Raw genomic sequence first — 16,348 nt, 5'->3', positions numbered from 1 at the left:
AGGAGCTAGCGAAGTAAATATACTGGAATGGTGAGACAGAACATAAATACCTCAATACTGAATGAGCTAAATAAATACTTCAACACCTTCTTTGAAACCTTAGAAATATGGACTCCTACAATTATTGATCAAAATGCTCATAATCCATATATTATAGCTCATCCTCGAAAACAATAAATTAAATTTACAGCCCATATATTTGTCTTCAGTGTATCTTCATTAATTTCTCACTGGGTATTGCATCCAACATTTTCTAAATATGAGAGATAGACAATAACACAAACTAATTACAAATAGGTTCAATATTTCTTTAAATAACATGTTTGAATAAACATGTCCTTGATCTTGTTTAATGATACCACAACCTCTGACATATTGCAACGCCTTTGTGAAAAATTGGCACAACAGTTCAGGGCCAACTCAAGAATAGTGGATGCAGTTGTCAAAATATTAGCAATATATTGTTCATCATCGTCTTGTAATAAATTGGAATCTATGACTTGAGTTAGTGAATGAGACATTGATTCACTTACCCAGCTCTTCAAGTCCAATCCACCCACAAACATATCTTCTGTTGGCCTCTTTCTTGTGAATACTTCTATTAATATTATTCCGAAGCTGTACACATCAACTTTTGTTGAAACAATTCCAAGAGACCCATATTCTGCATATGATTTGATTCCAATAAGTGTAAAAAAAATCAACTATCTCATAAAAAAAACTTGCAAAATAAGAATTTAATCAATTCAGCCCTAATGGTTTATTGAGCCGTAAAGAATTTCAAGGATTAGGCTGGTTCGAGTTAAAAAAGATATGAGAATTGACTTATTCGAAGTTATTTCAAATTAGTTTAAAGACAGAATCAATAATTGGGAAAAAGTTCAAAGATCAAAACTTATATTTTTCTTGAAGTATCTGACAAGCGTATGCTGTAAATTAATTAAACATGTATCTCTTGTTTAGTCTGAAAAACACCCTCATAAATTAGGAGTAAAAACCCAAGAGTTTTTGCCATATAAGAATTTGTGAGTATGCATATTGAAGGGGAAAAAAAGAAGCAAAGGTGCAGGATAATATTACCGGGGGCAACATAACCAATTGTAGGTATTGTCTCTGTGAGTGTCTTAGATTTCCCTTCATCTAAAAATTTTGCAATTCCAAAGTCACTAACATGAGCAACCATGTCATCATCCAACAAAATATTGCTTGGTTTCAAATCACAGTGGACTATCGGTGTTGACAAGCCGTGATGGATATATTCCAAAGCAGATGCGATGTTTATCATTATATTTAACCGTTGCAGAAAATCCAAACAATAGTTATGAGAATATAACCATTTTTCAAGGCTCCCATTGGGAATGAACTCCATTATCAAACACTTGAAGTCATCACTGGAACAACTACTAATGATCTTCACCAAATTGCGGTGACGCACATTACGCAGTGTGTCACATTCCACTTCAAAGCTCTTTGACATAGCTTCTGAATCAAAATTGAATATTTTAAAAGCAACTATTATTCCATTTGAAAGCCTTCCTTTGAATACAGAACCAAAACTTCCACTTCCTAATAAGTTACTCTCATCAAATCTGTTGGTTGCATCCAAAATTTCAAAATACGAAATCCTTCTTGGCATTCCTAAAGTTGATAAATCTTGTTTCATTATGGTATGCCTAGAATTCATTCGTTTACGCTGAAAGAGGACAATGCCTGAAAGGACTAAAATTGCTGACAAAACCAGGGGTAGTATGTATTTCAACAAAATCCATTTTGCCTTTGACCTCTTTCTTTGTTCTTTTCTGCATGGAGGAACTTGCATTTTTGGCTCACCACAAAGTGCTTTATTCATCATGAAAGATTCAGCCGTCAAATCGTTGAAGACCCCACCACTAGGAATCTCACCTTGTAGTCTGTTATAAGAGAGATTAACATACTTAAGGGATGTAAGTGGCTCTAGTGATTTAGGAATCTCACCAGACAAATTATTTTGGGAAAGGTCTAGCTTTACTAAGCTCAGCAAATTCCCAAGTGATTCTGGAATCGTCCCTTGCAATATGTTATTTGCTAAGGAGACATTTTGCAAATTCTGCAAGCTGCCTATGGTTGATGGAATGGTGCCTGAAATGTTATTTCTTGACAAGTCTAATCGAATGAGAGCTTTCATGTTCCTAATCTTGAATGAAAGATTTCCAACTAACATGTTGGAAGATAGGTTTACTTCCAATACACCCGTCAAGTTCCAAAAGGAAGAAGGTATCTCGGAACTCAACTTATTGCCGCCCAAGTAAAGTCCTTGTAGGGATATAAGGTTTCCTAAGCAAGGGGGCATTGCTCCAGAAAGCTTGTTTCGAGATAGATATAAATATGCAAGCCTTCTAATATCACAAAGCTCATCTACAATGAAACCATCTAACTCATTACCCGCAAGATTCAAATGCTGAAGAGCCTGTAAGTTGCTAATTGTTGTTGGAATTGATCCATTTAAAACATTTCCAGCAAAAGATATCTTAAACAAGTTGGACAGATACCCAATTTCTGATGGTATGTTACCATTAATCCCGCATAAGTCGATCATCAGCATCTGTAAAGAATCAGATAAGTTTCCAATGGAGTTGGGAAGTTTCATGTGCAATGGATTCTTTGAGAGAATTAGAGTTTTCAAATGTCTACATTTTGACAACGAGCTAAAAAAGCCAGTTTCAGAATTTGCATCATCTATTATGGTGAAATTGTTATCATGCACCGAAAGGGCTTCTAAGTATCTTAAATGACCAAGTGTGCTTGGTAAAACCCCTCCAAAATTATTTTGCTCCAATTCTAGAATGGTTAACTTAGAAGCATTGGATATAGTACTTGGGATTCTTCCAGAAAGTTTGTTTCCCCATAAATACAACTCTTGTAGATTAGAAAGGCCATATCCGAAATCTGATGGAAGACTTCCTGCTAGAGAGTTGTCGTAGAGAGACAAGACTTTCAAAGTTGAGATGTTGAAAATTTCTGACGGAATATATTCGCTCAATTTGTTTTGAGACAACAATAATGTCTCAGGTTGTTGAAGATTGCCTATTTCCAAAGGTATTGAGCCTGGAATACAAATAATTGGAGTACCAATGAAGTAAATATAGAAATGTAAATAAAATTATACTATCTAACTATTTAGATGTGCCTATGATACTCAATATTGAGTGCTTGGTCATTAATGCTATCCACCAAGACTTTATTTACCGGTAATGTAATTTTCTTTTGGGTAAAATCAGGTAATGTATTTTAACGTACAGTAGGTTGGATATAAAATGTTTATGGATCCTTTACTATTTTTATTATAAAATTCTAGAAAATTTTTTGTAGAAACCCCACAAAAGAATATAAATGTACAAGCATGGGAACTTTGGTCACTTTACATGACAATATGCATAAAAAGTTTATCAACATATCACAATATTCCGTTAGCCGTTTAGATCAATAGTCACTAGGGGATTCTTATGGGTTTAAAGAGCAGTTTGTGTGATCTAAGAGGAAGAAAACCTGATAAGATCAGTTTGAGCTACCTTTCTCTCACAGTGCTAATGGCATTTTTAGTACTCAAGATGGCTTGGTATTAATTACTCTGACTGAATCGAGTCTAAGGCATGGCCCTTAGAATCTTTTAAAGCTGGCTAACTCTCAAATTAATTAAAGTAATGATAGTCTAAATCATTGTACTGGAGGATTACCATCTCATTCTAGTCACTTGTTTTCATTTGACTCATACCATTTTTATAAACTAAAAACCCAAAAATATTTTACTCTTCTTTGCATCTTTATTAATCTTGTCAATTAGTTAGTGAAGGAAAAAATCAATCTTTTTCCAAAGTCAATTTTTATATTTGGCATACTTAGTTACTTAGGAATTTTTAGAGGTACCTTAACATGAATATGATATGGACCATGCACTATATTGCATTAATTTGGTTTATTTTGAAGTGGATCTAATAAGACTAACGGTTTGTTCATCAATGTATGTGGCCATAAGCTATGATTGTTGGGAGGTGGTGATTTGAATTGAGAATATTGACATGTTTTTCTTTTTTGGTTGAACTGGCATGTATTATTTTTTTTATGCACTCTTTTATGAACACCATTTTTTCGTTGGTTAAGTATAGGTATTCTCTTATTAGAAGCTAGTTTGAAGTATTGCAAAGGACTAAATGTGGACTCATCTCCTCATGGAAATGCAACTTTAAATCACCACATTGTGAGGGACTAGCTTCTTTCTTTGAACTCAACTCTATTATTGTAAAGGATTAAATCTAACCAGTCAAGTAGTCTTAGTTAGTAGCAGAGTGCCCTCTATATATACACATATAAATGGCATAGCGCCCCTTGAACATCTCTTGCATTATGGCTGCAAACTATAAGAAGAAAAAGCACTACTGAATGATGCTGATGCACAGAAATAGAATATCATCTATAGTAAGCGGAAAATGATAATGAGCAACTTATATTGAGAGTGAAAATATACCTTCTAAATTATTGTTTTCAAGGTTCAAATTTTGAAGCATAGTCAAGTTTTCAATGCCTCTTGGTATGTAGCCAAATAGTTGATTGGCTGATAGGTCCATTATTTTCAGATTTGTAAGGCTTCTAATTTCATTAGGAATAATTCCTGCAAACCAAAAATAAAAATCGCAATGTTTAGTGCTGATGATGCATGAAAAGTTACAAGTAAAATGAGCGACACTTAGGTTATTTGTTAGTATGATGTAGTCAATTTTTTTTTTTAAATGATATTAACACTTGTACTTTTCTAAGCTGTCAACCTCTGGATATACTAGGGTATGGGGTCTCTAATGCCTCACTCTCTAATACCCTTTGTAATGCGCAAAGCTTCCAAATATATATTTTTTTCCCTATGAATCATTAAATTCTACATAAAATAAATAACATTTTTATGATGCAGTTTTAATTTTTTTTTTGGAATATTTTTTTAAAAAAATACTTTAAAAATTTGTAATTTTGATTTATTTTAAAAAATCATAAAAATTCAAAATGATAACACTTCATACTTATTATAAGATATCAATATGACTGATTTTATGTCGAATTTAATTATTAATTAAAAAAAGAAAAATACATTTGGGACTTGAGAGCTCGTGATATTATAAGAGACATTAGAGAGTGGGGTGCTAGAAGCCGCTTGCCTAAATATACCCACTGAAGTATTGTTATTGAGCTTCAAATCTCTGGTGTTATGCGACCAAAAAGCATATTTAACTTTATGAAATTCATTTCGGGGAGATTACCAAGTTTTTCAATAAATCCTACAAATGAGAGAGAAAGTTTTTGATCATTTTGATTCTATTTATAAAACACTTAAAAGATGTCGGAAATTTTAATCAATTCTTCACTTTTAGTTATATTATTGCATCAATTATTTTTCATTCACTTTCTTTTTCACATCATTCTTTATCTCTCGTTCATTTTTTCTCCATAAATAAGATTATTTTTTAAAAAAATTTAAATATAAATTTTACAAATCCTTAAACAATTGAAACTAACTTTTTAATCTATATAATTTAGTTATTTGTATATTGTATATATAGGATTGAAGAACACTACATCCGCTCATGCATAAGATATTACAGAAAAGCCCCGGAAAAAAATATCATAGTAAAAGAAAAGTGCCGAGCACTTCCAATTTGATAAACTATATATACCTTCAAAGAAGTTGTTGGCAAGAGATAACTCTTGAAGCGTAGTCAATTTTCCAATGCTTTTTGGTATGTGACCAGACAATTGGTTGTTATCGAGATATATATTCTTCACATTTGTAAGATTGCTAATTTCGTTGGGAATACCTCCTGCAGTATGACAACACAATAAAGTCATAATGCTATGAAGTTTAATTTGTAGCGTAAAACAATACTCCTCAATGTTCTTAATATAAGCGCTATTTAATCAAATTTAATTCTAATATATGTGTGACATAATTTTTTAAAATATCTCTATCTAACACTAGATTATGCATATACACATATTAATTTATAAGTTAAATAAATTAGTTTAGAGAAAAATAATAAATATACAAGATAAAATGGATTAAGGTCTTACAACCAAAACCAATTTTCTAACTACTACATTTAGGAGTAAAGTTGTTGGAAGGATGAAATGGTAAGGTGGCTAGTTAATTAGTTAGACAAATCACGTAGTTAGGCTCTACAAATCACCTAGTTAGTGATGGGATGTATATTGCCACCATAATGAGAGAGGGTAACCAGGGACTCTCTCTAGAGAGAGGATAACACGGGTCTCTCTCTATAGATAGGATAACATGGGTCTCTCTCAAGGGTCTAGCAAGTTGTTTGTCATGCTCAAGGAAGAATTGTATACCCCAAAAATGGTTCAATGTATCTCTTTTATTTATTAATGACATTTCATTGGCATTTGTTCTGATATGCTTAATATGGTATCAAAGCCAATTGAAGTTTTTCTTGGAAGCAAGGACTATCTAATTTGCAGACTTAGGAAGCAATCCGCTAAAATCTCTCTCTTCTTTTCCAAATGCTGAATTTTGCTTCTCACAGCAGGTTTGGCCATAAAAAATTCTAACTTTCAATGTTGAGATCTTGTTGATTTTCTTCCTGGTAAGACTTTTGATTGGGTGCAAATGGGTATCTAAGAATAAAACTCATTAAAATAATAAGGGTCACTCAAACGCCTCTCACGAGGAGTGAAAAAAAAAGTACAAGACTAATTCTTATTGGGCCAGAAACGTTTAAGGTTAAAGCTACTTTGGATTGGCATTAAAAAATATCGACTCAAACATAAATCGGTTATAACCTCTTTTATTTTGTGAAAAAATGGTATATAAGAATAAATCTCACTTGGCTGGCATCAAAGAATATGGACTCAAACTTAAATCGATGATAACCTCTTTTTTGTGTAAAAACCAAGGTATCTCAAAATCTACTTTGAGTTTAAGATTAATTCCTATTGGACCAGAAGCGTTTAATGTTAAAGTTTTCCCAACGAGTGTGCTTCCTAGGATTTATCAGGTGAGGCTGTTTACCATCTCAACTAGGTGAATAGCTTGTTGGTGGTTATATAGCCTTTTTTATTACTAATATTACTCTAATACTACTTATTAGTCTTTCAAATTATCATCAAATTGCTTTGGACTAAAGACTAATCTTTGTTCGGTTAAGAGTGTTAAAGTTAAAATTTTCCCAACAAGTGTACTTTTTAAAATTAAAACTCATGTTCTCCTCTTTATGGGGAATTAGACTACTTACCATCTCAATTAACAGTTTATGTGGAATGAAAAATTAGACCGGGCCAGCCTATTCAGACCAAAAACTAGTGAACTAGCCACTTGTTCAGTCCGGGTGATCAACAAAGCCAGGGAAGAACTAAACTGGTGTGACTCGACCTAAACCGGAGTAACCCAGGACTAACCCGAGTAACCCACTAGGTTAGGGTAAGTTACAGGTTTTTTTTAAAAAAAAAAAAACAAAGGGGGAAGGAAAACTCAGTCCTTGAATTTTGCCGTCATTTTCCTTACCTGCCACTGCCATGCAAAATGGCTTCTTCCTTGTAATCCCTCTTCCATTTTAGTAGTGAGATCTCCCTCTTGGCAGATGATGCCTAGTTCAAAGAAGAGGGACCAATCAGATCTGACCAAGGATAAGTCATGGAGGCTGCTGAAAGTCTAAGCCTCAAGGTGCACTCCTTCTAGTTTGTGGGTGAGTTGAGACTTGCTAGCGGGGTGCTCCTCTCTTGTTTAAAGAAATTCGAAGATGCAAGTTTGGAACTGAGAATGGGTTTTGACGAAATGACTGAAGGAAGAAAGTGATTACTATTAATTTATTATTACTTTTATTATACGGGAAAGAGAAGGGCTAGTAATGGAGGAGAGAGATAAAAAAATTTGCTAATCCTGTCAATTACATTGATCGTTGCGCATGAAAAAGAAGAAACAGAAAAGACTTGATGTGCAAAGAACGAAGGAGAATAAATTATAATTAAAATAAGTATATATTTATAGATTTTAATTAAATTAAATTATTTTAATTATTACTGACATGACCCTAATCTGATCCATTGATCCTTAACCCACTATCTTACTTGGTTCATTTACCGGTTCAATTTTTAGTACGTTGAGAGCTTGTTGATAAAACATCAATGTATTTGCTTCTAATGATGTATGTATAGTTGTTGGAAAAAAGACAGAAAAGATGCATGCGTCGAGAAAATCATCAAAAGGAAAAAAAAAAATAAAGATAATGACAAATTATGTTGATTTAAAATCTTATGCGTACCTTGTAAGTTATTGTTTGAAAGAGATAGCTCTTGAAGCATGATAAAGTTACCAATACTTCTTGGTATTTGGCCAGTCAACTTATTCCCTCCCAAGTATATAATTTTCAGCTTTGTAAGCTTATTCATTTCTATGGGAATATATCCTGAAATATGGCAACAAAAAATAATATTTTTGTTAGTTCCGTAAGCTGTTGTAAAAAAATACTACTATTAAAAGAAAATTGAGTAAGACATTAAATTTTTTGTAATGCATTACTGTTATCTCTTGATATATATCCAATAATTTGAGCGATGTTCAAAATTACCAATCAGATAACTTTAGACCAAAAAAAAAAAAAGAAAAGCAAAAAAGGCAACGTCAATTTAGGGCCGGAATTTTTAAAGTTCATAAGTTTTGTAAAACATAATTGACTTACAAAATGAGTAATTTTTTTGGGTTAATATAATCTTTAATCCTTAAACTTTGACTTCAGTTTGGTTTTCATTTGGTCCCTAAAATAAGGTTTCAAGGACCAAAACTACTATTCCAAAGACAAAAAGCCTTTAGGCGGATCAAAATGAGATCCAATTTCAGAGATCATAATCACTGGTTTTAAATTTTAAGGAACCAAACCCAAACAATGTCAAATTTCATGACTCAAGATAGTATCAACCTCTTGATTATAAGGTTATTGGCAAATGAATAGGTTTTTCCTTTTCGGTCCAAGTTGCATATCGCTTGGTGTTTAAAATTAGGGACATACAATTGCAAATTATTATATATGTAGCAGTAAATTATTGAAGATGAGTGCGAAATCTTTTTTGAAAAAATCTTTTCAAAAATTCGCTCTAAACTCCTGAAATTTGAAACTTGAAATTTGTTCAATTTATGTTTCAACTTTTGAAGATATGAAATTCTTCTTTTTTTTAAAAAAAATCTAAATAATACATGGATACATGATACATTTTTACGTCGGTACAGAAATTTCACACTTTCCGAAATTTGATAATATATATAGAGAGAGAAGAGGGGTGGACTAGACACATTTCCATTTCTTAATATAAAACATAATTGATTAATTTAAGAAGATTAAAAAAGTTATCAAGTTACTTTAAAGTATCTAAATCAATTTGTCTCATTTATAAATTAATATACAATATAATAATATACGTAAATATTTCACAAATGTCATAAAACAAATTTATAATCAAATAATTTAGTAACTTTAAATACGGGAGGTAGTATGAATTTTGAAATAGAATAAAAGCTTATACAAAAGGCATACCTTGTAAGAGGTTGAGAGACAGAATGAGCCGCTCAAGTGAGGAAATGTTGGAAATAGATGGAGGCATAATTCCTGAAAGCTTGTTTACAGAAAGGCGTAAAATTTTTAGATGTTGAAGTCTTCCAATATCAAACGGAATAGATCCTTGGAGAGAATTAGAATTCAAATCCAAGGTCTCCAACCTAGACAAATTGGATATACTTTTAGGAATGATGCCTCCAAAGCTATTATTGCCAAGGATCAAGTGTTGAAGCGTAAATAAGTTTCCCATCGAACTTGGGATTTCTCCACCGAAAGCATTATAGCTCAAGTTGAGAGTTTCTAACCTCTGCAGCTGAAACAACTCTTTTGGCAACTTGCCATACAAGTTGTTGCTGCTGAGGTCAAGTTTCACTAAGAACGACAAATTGCCAATCTGTGAGGGCAAGGTTCCCTTGAGACCCATCTGTGCAAGACTCAATATTCTAACTCTCTCATTCTCATTCTCAGAATCACATGTTACTCCAGACCAATTGCATATGGAAGACGAATTGGACCAGTTTTGCAAGTTATTGTAACGATCCCTAACAGAAGATTTGAAAGCAAGAAGCGCCCCTCTATCGGAATTAGTAAAATGGGACTGGCATAAACCTGAACAAACCATGAAGAAGATGAAGCAGAAATGAAAGATAAGGTTTGCCATGTTGGTCGGGATATGGCTTGTTATCAGATTCTATTCAAGAGCCAGGAGGAGATTAATGCTTCGCAATAAATAGTATGATGAGAGTGATGGTCGCAAGGTAATTAACAAACTGTAAACCGGAGAAAGGTTTTATTTTATAACCAAGCGAAAAATCTACACGATATCCAAAAATGAAAGACTTTCTGTGATTTTCAAATTTCTGAGAAATAAGAAGACAAGTTGACGAGAAAAAACAGGAAGGCACCGTTGTGAGCCATCCTGGAAATTTCTCTGTCGGCTTAACATTATTTAATCAATTAAAAAGACAGATTGGTTGTAAAGGGGATGGTTTTTTTTTGGGGGCGGGGGGTTTACTGAATATGGATTTCACTGTTCGTGTATTAAAAAAAAATGGATTTCGCTCCTAAGTATATATTCCTCTCCTATTTATAACTCAATTCAAAAATGTTTTATTGAAATGAAGAAAAAATTTAGATCTTATTAATTTTATTTTAAAAATTAGTAACTTTTTAATTTTATCTTTATTTAATATATATATTTTTTAATAAAATAACAATATATACAATAATAAATTAAACATAAAGTAATATATTTACGCTAAATATTTAATAATGCGACTAATAAACTGGGTAACGAAATTTTGTTTTATCTTGTAAACATGACCAGATGGGTAGGATAGGCTATTCCAAGGAATTAATAAATTCAGCCACTTCCTTTGACCCATTTATGAAGAGATTTTCAAAATTGATCTCTTACCGCTCATTCGTGCATGGGCCCCAAGATAATGACTTTTTTTTTTTCACGAATTCCAACATGTTTTGAGCCCATTTGAATACCGCAACTCATATGGGTGAAATTCCGTGAATGTAGATTTTTTTTTTTTTAAACAGCTGTTCATTATCCACTGATTTAGTCAAAAGAAAATAAAGTTCCAAGCTACTTAGCATCTAGTGTCTTTGCCATCCTCCTATCTGTATCTAAAAATTAAATTTCAAAATAAAAAAAATGAAACCACCGTGAGAAAAATATATATAAAAATCAGTATTTGCGAAACCGGCTGAACCGAACTAGACCAGCTGGTTCAAATCAGAAACAGGCAAATCGGCCACTAGTCCGTTCCGATTTGTCAATTAAACCGGAAAAATTTTGAACCGTTATGAACCGTCCTAACCCAGTATGAACTGGGCATAAACTGGACAACCTGTTAGGTTTGGCGGACCAACCCGGTGGATTAAAAAAATAAACAAGAAACAGAAAGAGAAGAAACTATCAACTGTGGCGCCGAGAAGAAGAAGAAGAAGAAGAAAACAGAAAGAAAGTTCACCGTCTTCTTCTGGCTCTGCAAGTTCACCTTTTTTATCCTTTGCAGCTACAAGTCAGTTGATCTTAATCTATTCACTTTTCTCTGACCTTGGAAGCGTCTCCGAAACGAAGGTAAGGAGCTCTGGACTATGGAGGTATGAAAATGATGAACGGAAGAAAAGAATCTGAAATGAAAAAGAAAGGGAAAAGGAACAGAGAAAGAAGAAAGAGCGAGAAGGAAAGAAAACAATTGAAATACGAGAGACAGTGATGTGATTTGAATTAATGGTTCAGACATAGAAAATCGTGAGAAGCCTGGGAAATAATAAAAAAGGAGGAGAAAAAATAAAATTTAAAATAGATTAAAGTAACATTAATAATATAAGTTTGCCAGATAAAAACCTTTAAGGCGTCAACGGAAAACACAGATTTCTCAAGAAAGGCTTTCTGGATCTTCTCCTGGAGTAAGAATTCTTTAGATGTCTGAATCGACGATAGTGAGATTTTCTCTTAGTAGAACAAGAGCAATCTTTATCATCTTTGCATTTTATTTTCAGATGCGGTTTCTTACAAACATGCCTGAGCTTTGACTGTCCTTATATATATTATTATAATTACAAAATAAGTCACATTATTTATTTTGTATGTAAATATTATGTATTTATTATCATTTGACATTTATTTTTATATCTTATTTTTAGTTTTATTTAAAATAACCAACATAAATTTGAAAATATATTATTTTAATTAGTACCAGTCTGATTCCGGTTCAATCTCAGTCTGACCCATTAACTCTTAACCCACTGTCTTAATCAGTTTAGTGTCCGGTCTAGTTTTTAGTACCTTGATAAAAATAGTTTGGGAACCAGGGGTTCAAACAATATATATATTAATGGGAAAAATATATACTGATGAAATATAAATACAAAATAAAATTACTCTATAGTTATCCCAATTTTTTGTCTTATTTGACAGTTAAGAATAGCAAGTAAGAATACGTCATTTAAACTCCAAAACTATACTTGAAAATTTTAATTATCAAATAAGGGTAGCCTGTTTGATGGTTGAACAGTAAAAATTTTCCATTAATGAAGTTATAGAGTTGTTTTAGGAGGTTAGGTTACTATATGGTATACCGTGTTACTTGACGGTTTTTTTTTTATCATAGCCACCAAGTGATTCATTTATATATTTGTCATTTTCCCATATAACCATACATTGTTTATACATAATTTTCCTAACATATGTGTTGTTTTTCAAAACGCCTCCCTACATTGAAGGTATATACACATTTAACCAGAAACATTCCAACCGCAGAACCAAGTGTAGCAAGGCAGAAATGCAATTGCAAAGATCCAAAACTCATTTATCATACATTCAGCCAGATCCAAAATCTAACAACGTACAATGTTATTTTGTCCAATCCAAAACCTATTTGCATCTATATATATAATTAATTAAAATTATAGATTACATAAAACAAAAAGATAAAGTCCTCCGCATAGCAATCAACAAAAGCCTTACCTCTTGGATCAGAAAACATTAGTTCATAGAAAACCATAATGGCACAAGAGAAGCTGGTAAGGACATGCTTCATTCCACAAGTTATTGCAACATATTGAACAACACAAATTAGATTGTTTACATTCAACATGTTGTATTTAGCCGTGGAGGTACATGTGACCCTTCTCTTACTACAACAAAGTAATGAACATTACTACGTGACTAATAACTATCAACAATTATTGATGTTATGTTCAGTTAACATAATTTTACGGTTTCGACTAAAGCGATGCCATTTCGCACACACTTACAAGGAGTATTGGCTAAAGAGAGCACTCTAGGAAGCTTAATCTGTGGCTTAATAGAGAGAGAAAGAGAAATGAGATTAATGGAAAAAAATCATACTGCTCTGTTATTATTTATAATTCACTTGTCAACAAAAAGTTTGTTCCGAAATAGGGTTAACATAATCTGTTGTTCCTTAAATTTGCCCATATTTTGGGTTTGGTCTCTCAAATTTCAAATCATAGATTTTGGTTGCTCAAGTTTCTTTTCATTTAAAATGCTGATCCCTATAATCCAATAAATATCTAGACTATTTTGTCCATTGAGAGACCAAAACTTACGGTTTGAATCTTGAGGGACTAAAACAAAAATGAAAGCAAACTTGAGGAATAAAAGATTATGTTAACCCTCCTAAATGTAAGTTATTTGTAGAGTAATTAATAAACTTTTTTCAATTTTACTCCTATTGATTTAATAAATGCTGAAAAAGAGATAAAGTATATAGATGAAAGAAAATATAAAACATATTTTTGATACTTTTTTAATGAGGGTAAATATGAAAAAAATTATCAATTTAATATATTTCTTTATTTTCATACTTAGAATACAAGTGCCTTATAAAGGAGGATAGAATGGTAGTTGAAAAGAACACTTGGTGAGGGATAGAATGGTAGTTGAAAAGAACACATGGTGAGCGAGAGAGAGAGATATTAAAAGAAAAATCCATGTCGCATTGAATTTCTAAAAGTCTAAAGGTAAAACAACAATAATTCTATAACCGAGGGAGTATACGTACAGCCACGCAGTGCTTGAAATATAAAAGAGCATTACACATCACGAGTAAAAAATAGTCTTATTCTTACATATAAGCTTTTGATACATACAGCTTGCGGTGATCATAAGCTAGCCAGTTTGAGTTTTGGCGGTGGCTTATATTTTAATTTGATGGCTCATTTACTTCAGTTTTGAGACTCATTCTGGAGCGATGGTGGCTTGCTTTTCGGTGGGAACTTGTGAGGTGGTGGTGGGCGTGAAGGTGGTGTTGGTGGGGAGTAAGGTGATGGTGGGCGTGAAGGGTTATGCTTTTTGTATGGAAAGGTAGGATCTCCGTCTCCCTCATCAAGTGTGGTGCTTGATGACTTAAGAATATAATATCTTCGAGGTGGCCACCCGTAGGAGTCCCGCCGGTCGGCGAGGGAGGTTGGGATCGTCAGAAACTGAACAGCAATGAAAAGCACGACGAACAACTTGGCAACCATCTGACTTCTTAGGGCTCTCATCTTTAGAATATTGATCTATTGGTGTAGAGAGCACATGCGAGTGGTGGCCTTTTATAATGTCACAATTCCTATATATTCCGTCGTTATTGACGCCAAGATAACGCTTTTTTAACTATTATTTATTATTAATTAGGTGGGTGTTTGATTCAAAATTTGAAATTCTTTTGAGTGAACACAATGGTAAAGCTTCGACTTGGATGGGAAACTTCTTGACGCTTTCACATTGGGATCCTCCAAGTGAAAGAGAAGGATTATTGCAGTCCTCGTCATTAGTCAATATTCAATTCCTTCCGTTGTATGCAAATCTGTTTCTTTAATTTACTTCTTGTTGAATATTCAATGGGATTGACTTTGAACAGTAGGTATTTATATATGATACGATGGCGGTTTGACTGTGGACATTTGAGCTAACCACGTCAACAACCACCAAAAACAATTTATGGGAGGAGACAGAAGAAATAAAGGAGGTCAATGAAAATTGAAAATTGAAAAATGAGGACAAAAACTAGTAGGTGCACAAGGTCACTATGTTGGGCCAATTGGCACATGAAACGATTTGGTTTTATATAAACTCATAATGGCATTGGAAAGGGATTGGATTACATGGAATGGGAGGTTCCGGTAAAATCCAAGGATCCAAGGATTTGGTTAAAAATAGGTTCAACGTGACATTGGAAACTGACTTAAAAAGTACTCCCTCCGTTCCTTATTATAAGAGACAAATAACTAAATTATGTTGATAAAAAAAATAGTTAAAATTAGTTAAGGACAATTAATGTGTAAAAAGTATAATATTTTTTTCAACAATGCCCCTATTAATAAGGAGAGAGTATGAGAGAGAACAATTAAATTATTAAAAGAAAGAGAAGTGGGAGGAAGAGAGAGTATGAGTTGGAAACAAAATAAATAGGGGTAAAATAGGAAATCAATACAAGAAAATAGATAAAACTTTTAAGTGTCTCTTATATATAGGAACATGCCATAAGCATCAAATGTCTTTTATAATAAGGAACGGAGGAAGTCTTCGAGTAAAACCAAACTATAGTTTAATAAATAACTTCTGAAACAAAAATATTTTGAGAATAGATTTTATTTTAAAAAAATGATTTTGATAACGTAAAAGTGTTTAAATAATTATTATCAAAATCATTTTTTCTTGTGCAAGTTACTAAAAAAATTAATATGATAATTATATAAAAAATAGATTTTAATTTTTTTTTTGAAATAATAAATTTGTACATAATATATTTTTCAAACGTAATAAATAATATATGAAAAAATATAATTAATTGATAATTATTATGTGTATATGTATTTATAAAATATGAGATTAAGTATGTTTTTAGAAAAAAATTTTAGAAAAAGTTTTTTAAGTGCTAAACGATTGACTTCATTTTACTTATTAATTATCATTTTGCCTTTTTTCCAAAAAGAAATTGCATGTAATTCATGGACGTGTGCTCGCAAATGTTGCTACTTTTCCGATCCTTAATATAAGACCCATTTAACTAATTTGATTGGATTAAGAAAGTTAGGTAAGTTAGTTAATTATAAGAAATGTGACATGTTTTTCCTAAAACACCATAATCATTTTTTTAATACCTTCTCTTCCTCTTCTACTTGATTATGGTTGAGAAAGTGTCTATAGGAGTAATTTAGAGAAAATTAATACAATTGAGTTTTATATTAAAGACTGGAGGAGTATTTAAGATGGCTTTTGGTTTGCTTTTAAA

General features: G+C 32.3%; 2 protein-coding genes across 2 annotated transcripts; both read right to left on the bottom strand.

The window, feature by feature from the left end:
• Positions 1 to 124: 124 nt before the first annotated feature.
• On the bottom strand, positions 125 to 2,696 carry LOC114757157 (probable LRR receptor-like serine/threonine-protein kinase At3g47570). The gene is made up of 2 exons (XM_028946150.1): positions 1,081 to 2,696; positions 125 to 664 (listed from the first exon to the last, which is right to left on the bottom strand). The coding sequence occupies exons 1-2, from the start codon at positions 2,624 to 2,626 to the stop codon at positions 300 to 302; spliced, it is 1,911 nt and encodes a 636-aa protein (XP_028801983.1). The 5' UTR covers positions 2,627 to 2,696; the 3' UTR covers positions 125 to 299.
• Positions 2,659 to 10,245, bottom strand: LOC114757152 (probable LRR receptor-like serine/threonine-protein kinase At3g47570). The gene is made up of 6 exons (XM_028946145.1): positions 9,564 to 10,245; positions 8,298 to 8,441; positions 5,697 to 5,840; positions 4,502 to 4,645; positions 2,854 to 3,084; positions 2,659 to 2,666 (listed from the first exon to the last, which is right to left on the bottom strand). The coding sequence occupies exons 1-6, from the start codon at positions 10,243 to 10,245 to the stop codon at positions 2,659 to 2,661; spliced, it is 1,353 nt and encodes a 450-aa protein (XP_028801978.1).
• Positions 10,246 to 16,348: the final 6,103 nt, after the last annotated feature.

This window comes from Neltuma alba, unplaced genomic scaffold, assembly GCF_004799145.2.
Source record: "Neltuma alba isolate B1F8T4 unplaced genomic scaffold, ASM479914v2 tig00010570_pilon, whole genome shotgun sequence".
NCBI classification, from domain to species: Eukaryota; Viridiplantae; Streptophyta; class Magnoliopsida; order Fabales; family Fabaceae; genus Neltuma; species Neltuma alba.
The sequence above is the reverse complement of the archived record's forward strand: the minus strand, read 5'-3'. Positions and strand labels throughout refer to the sequence as shown.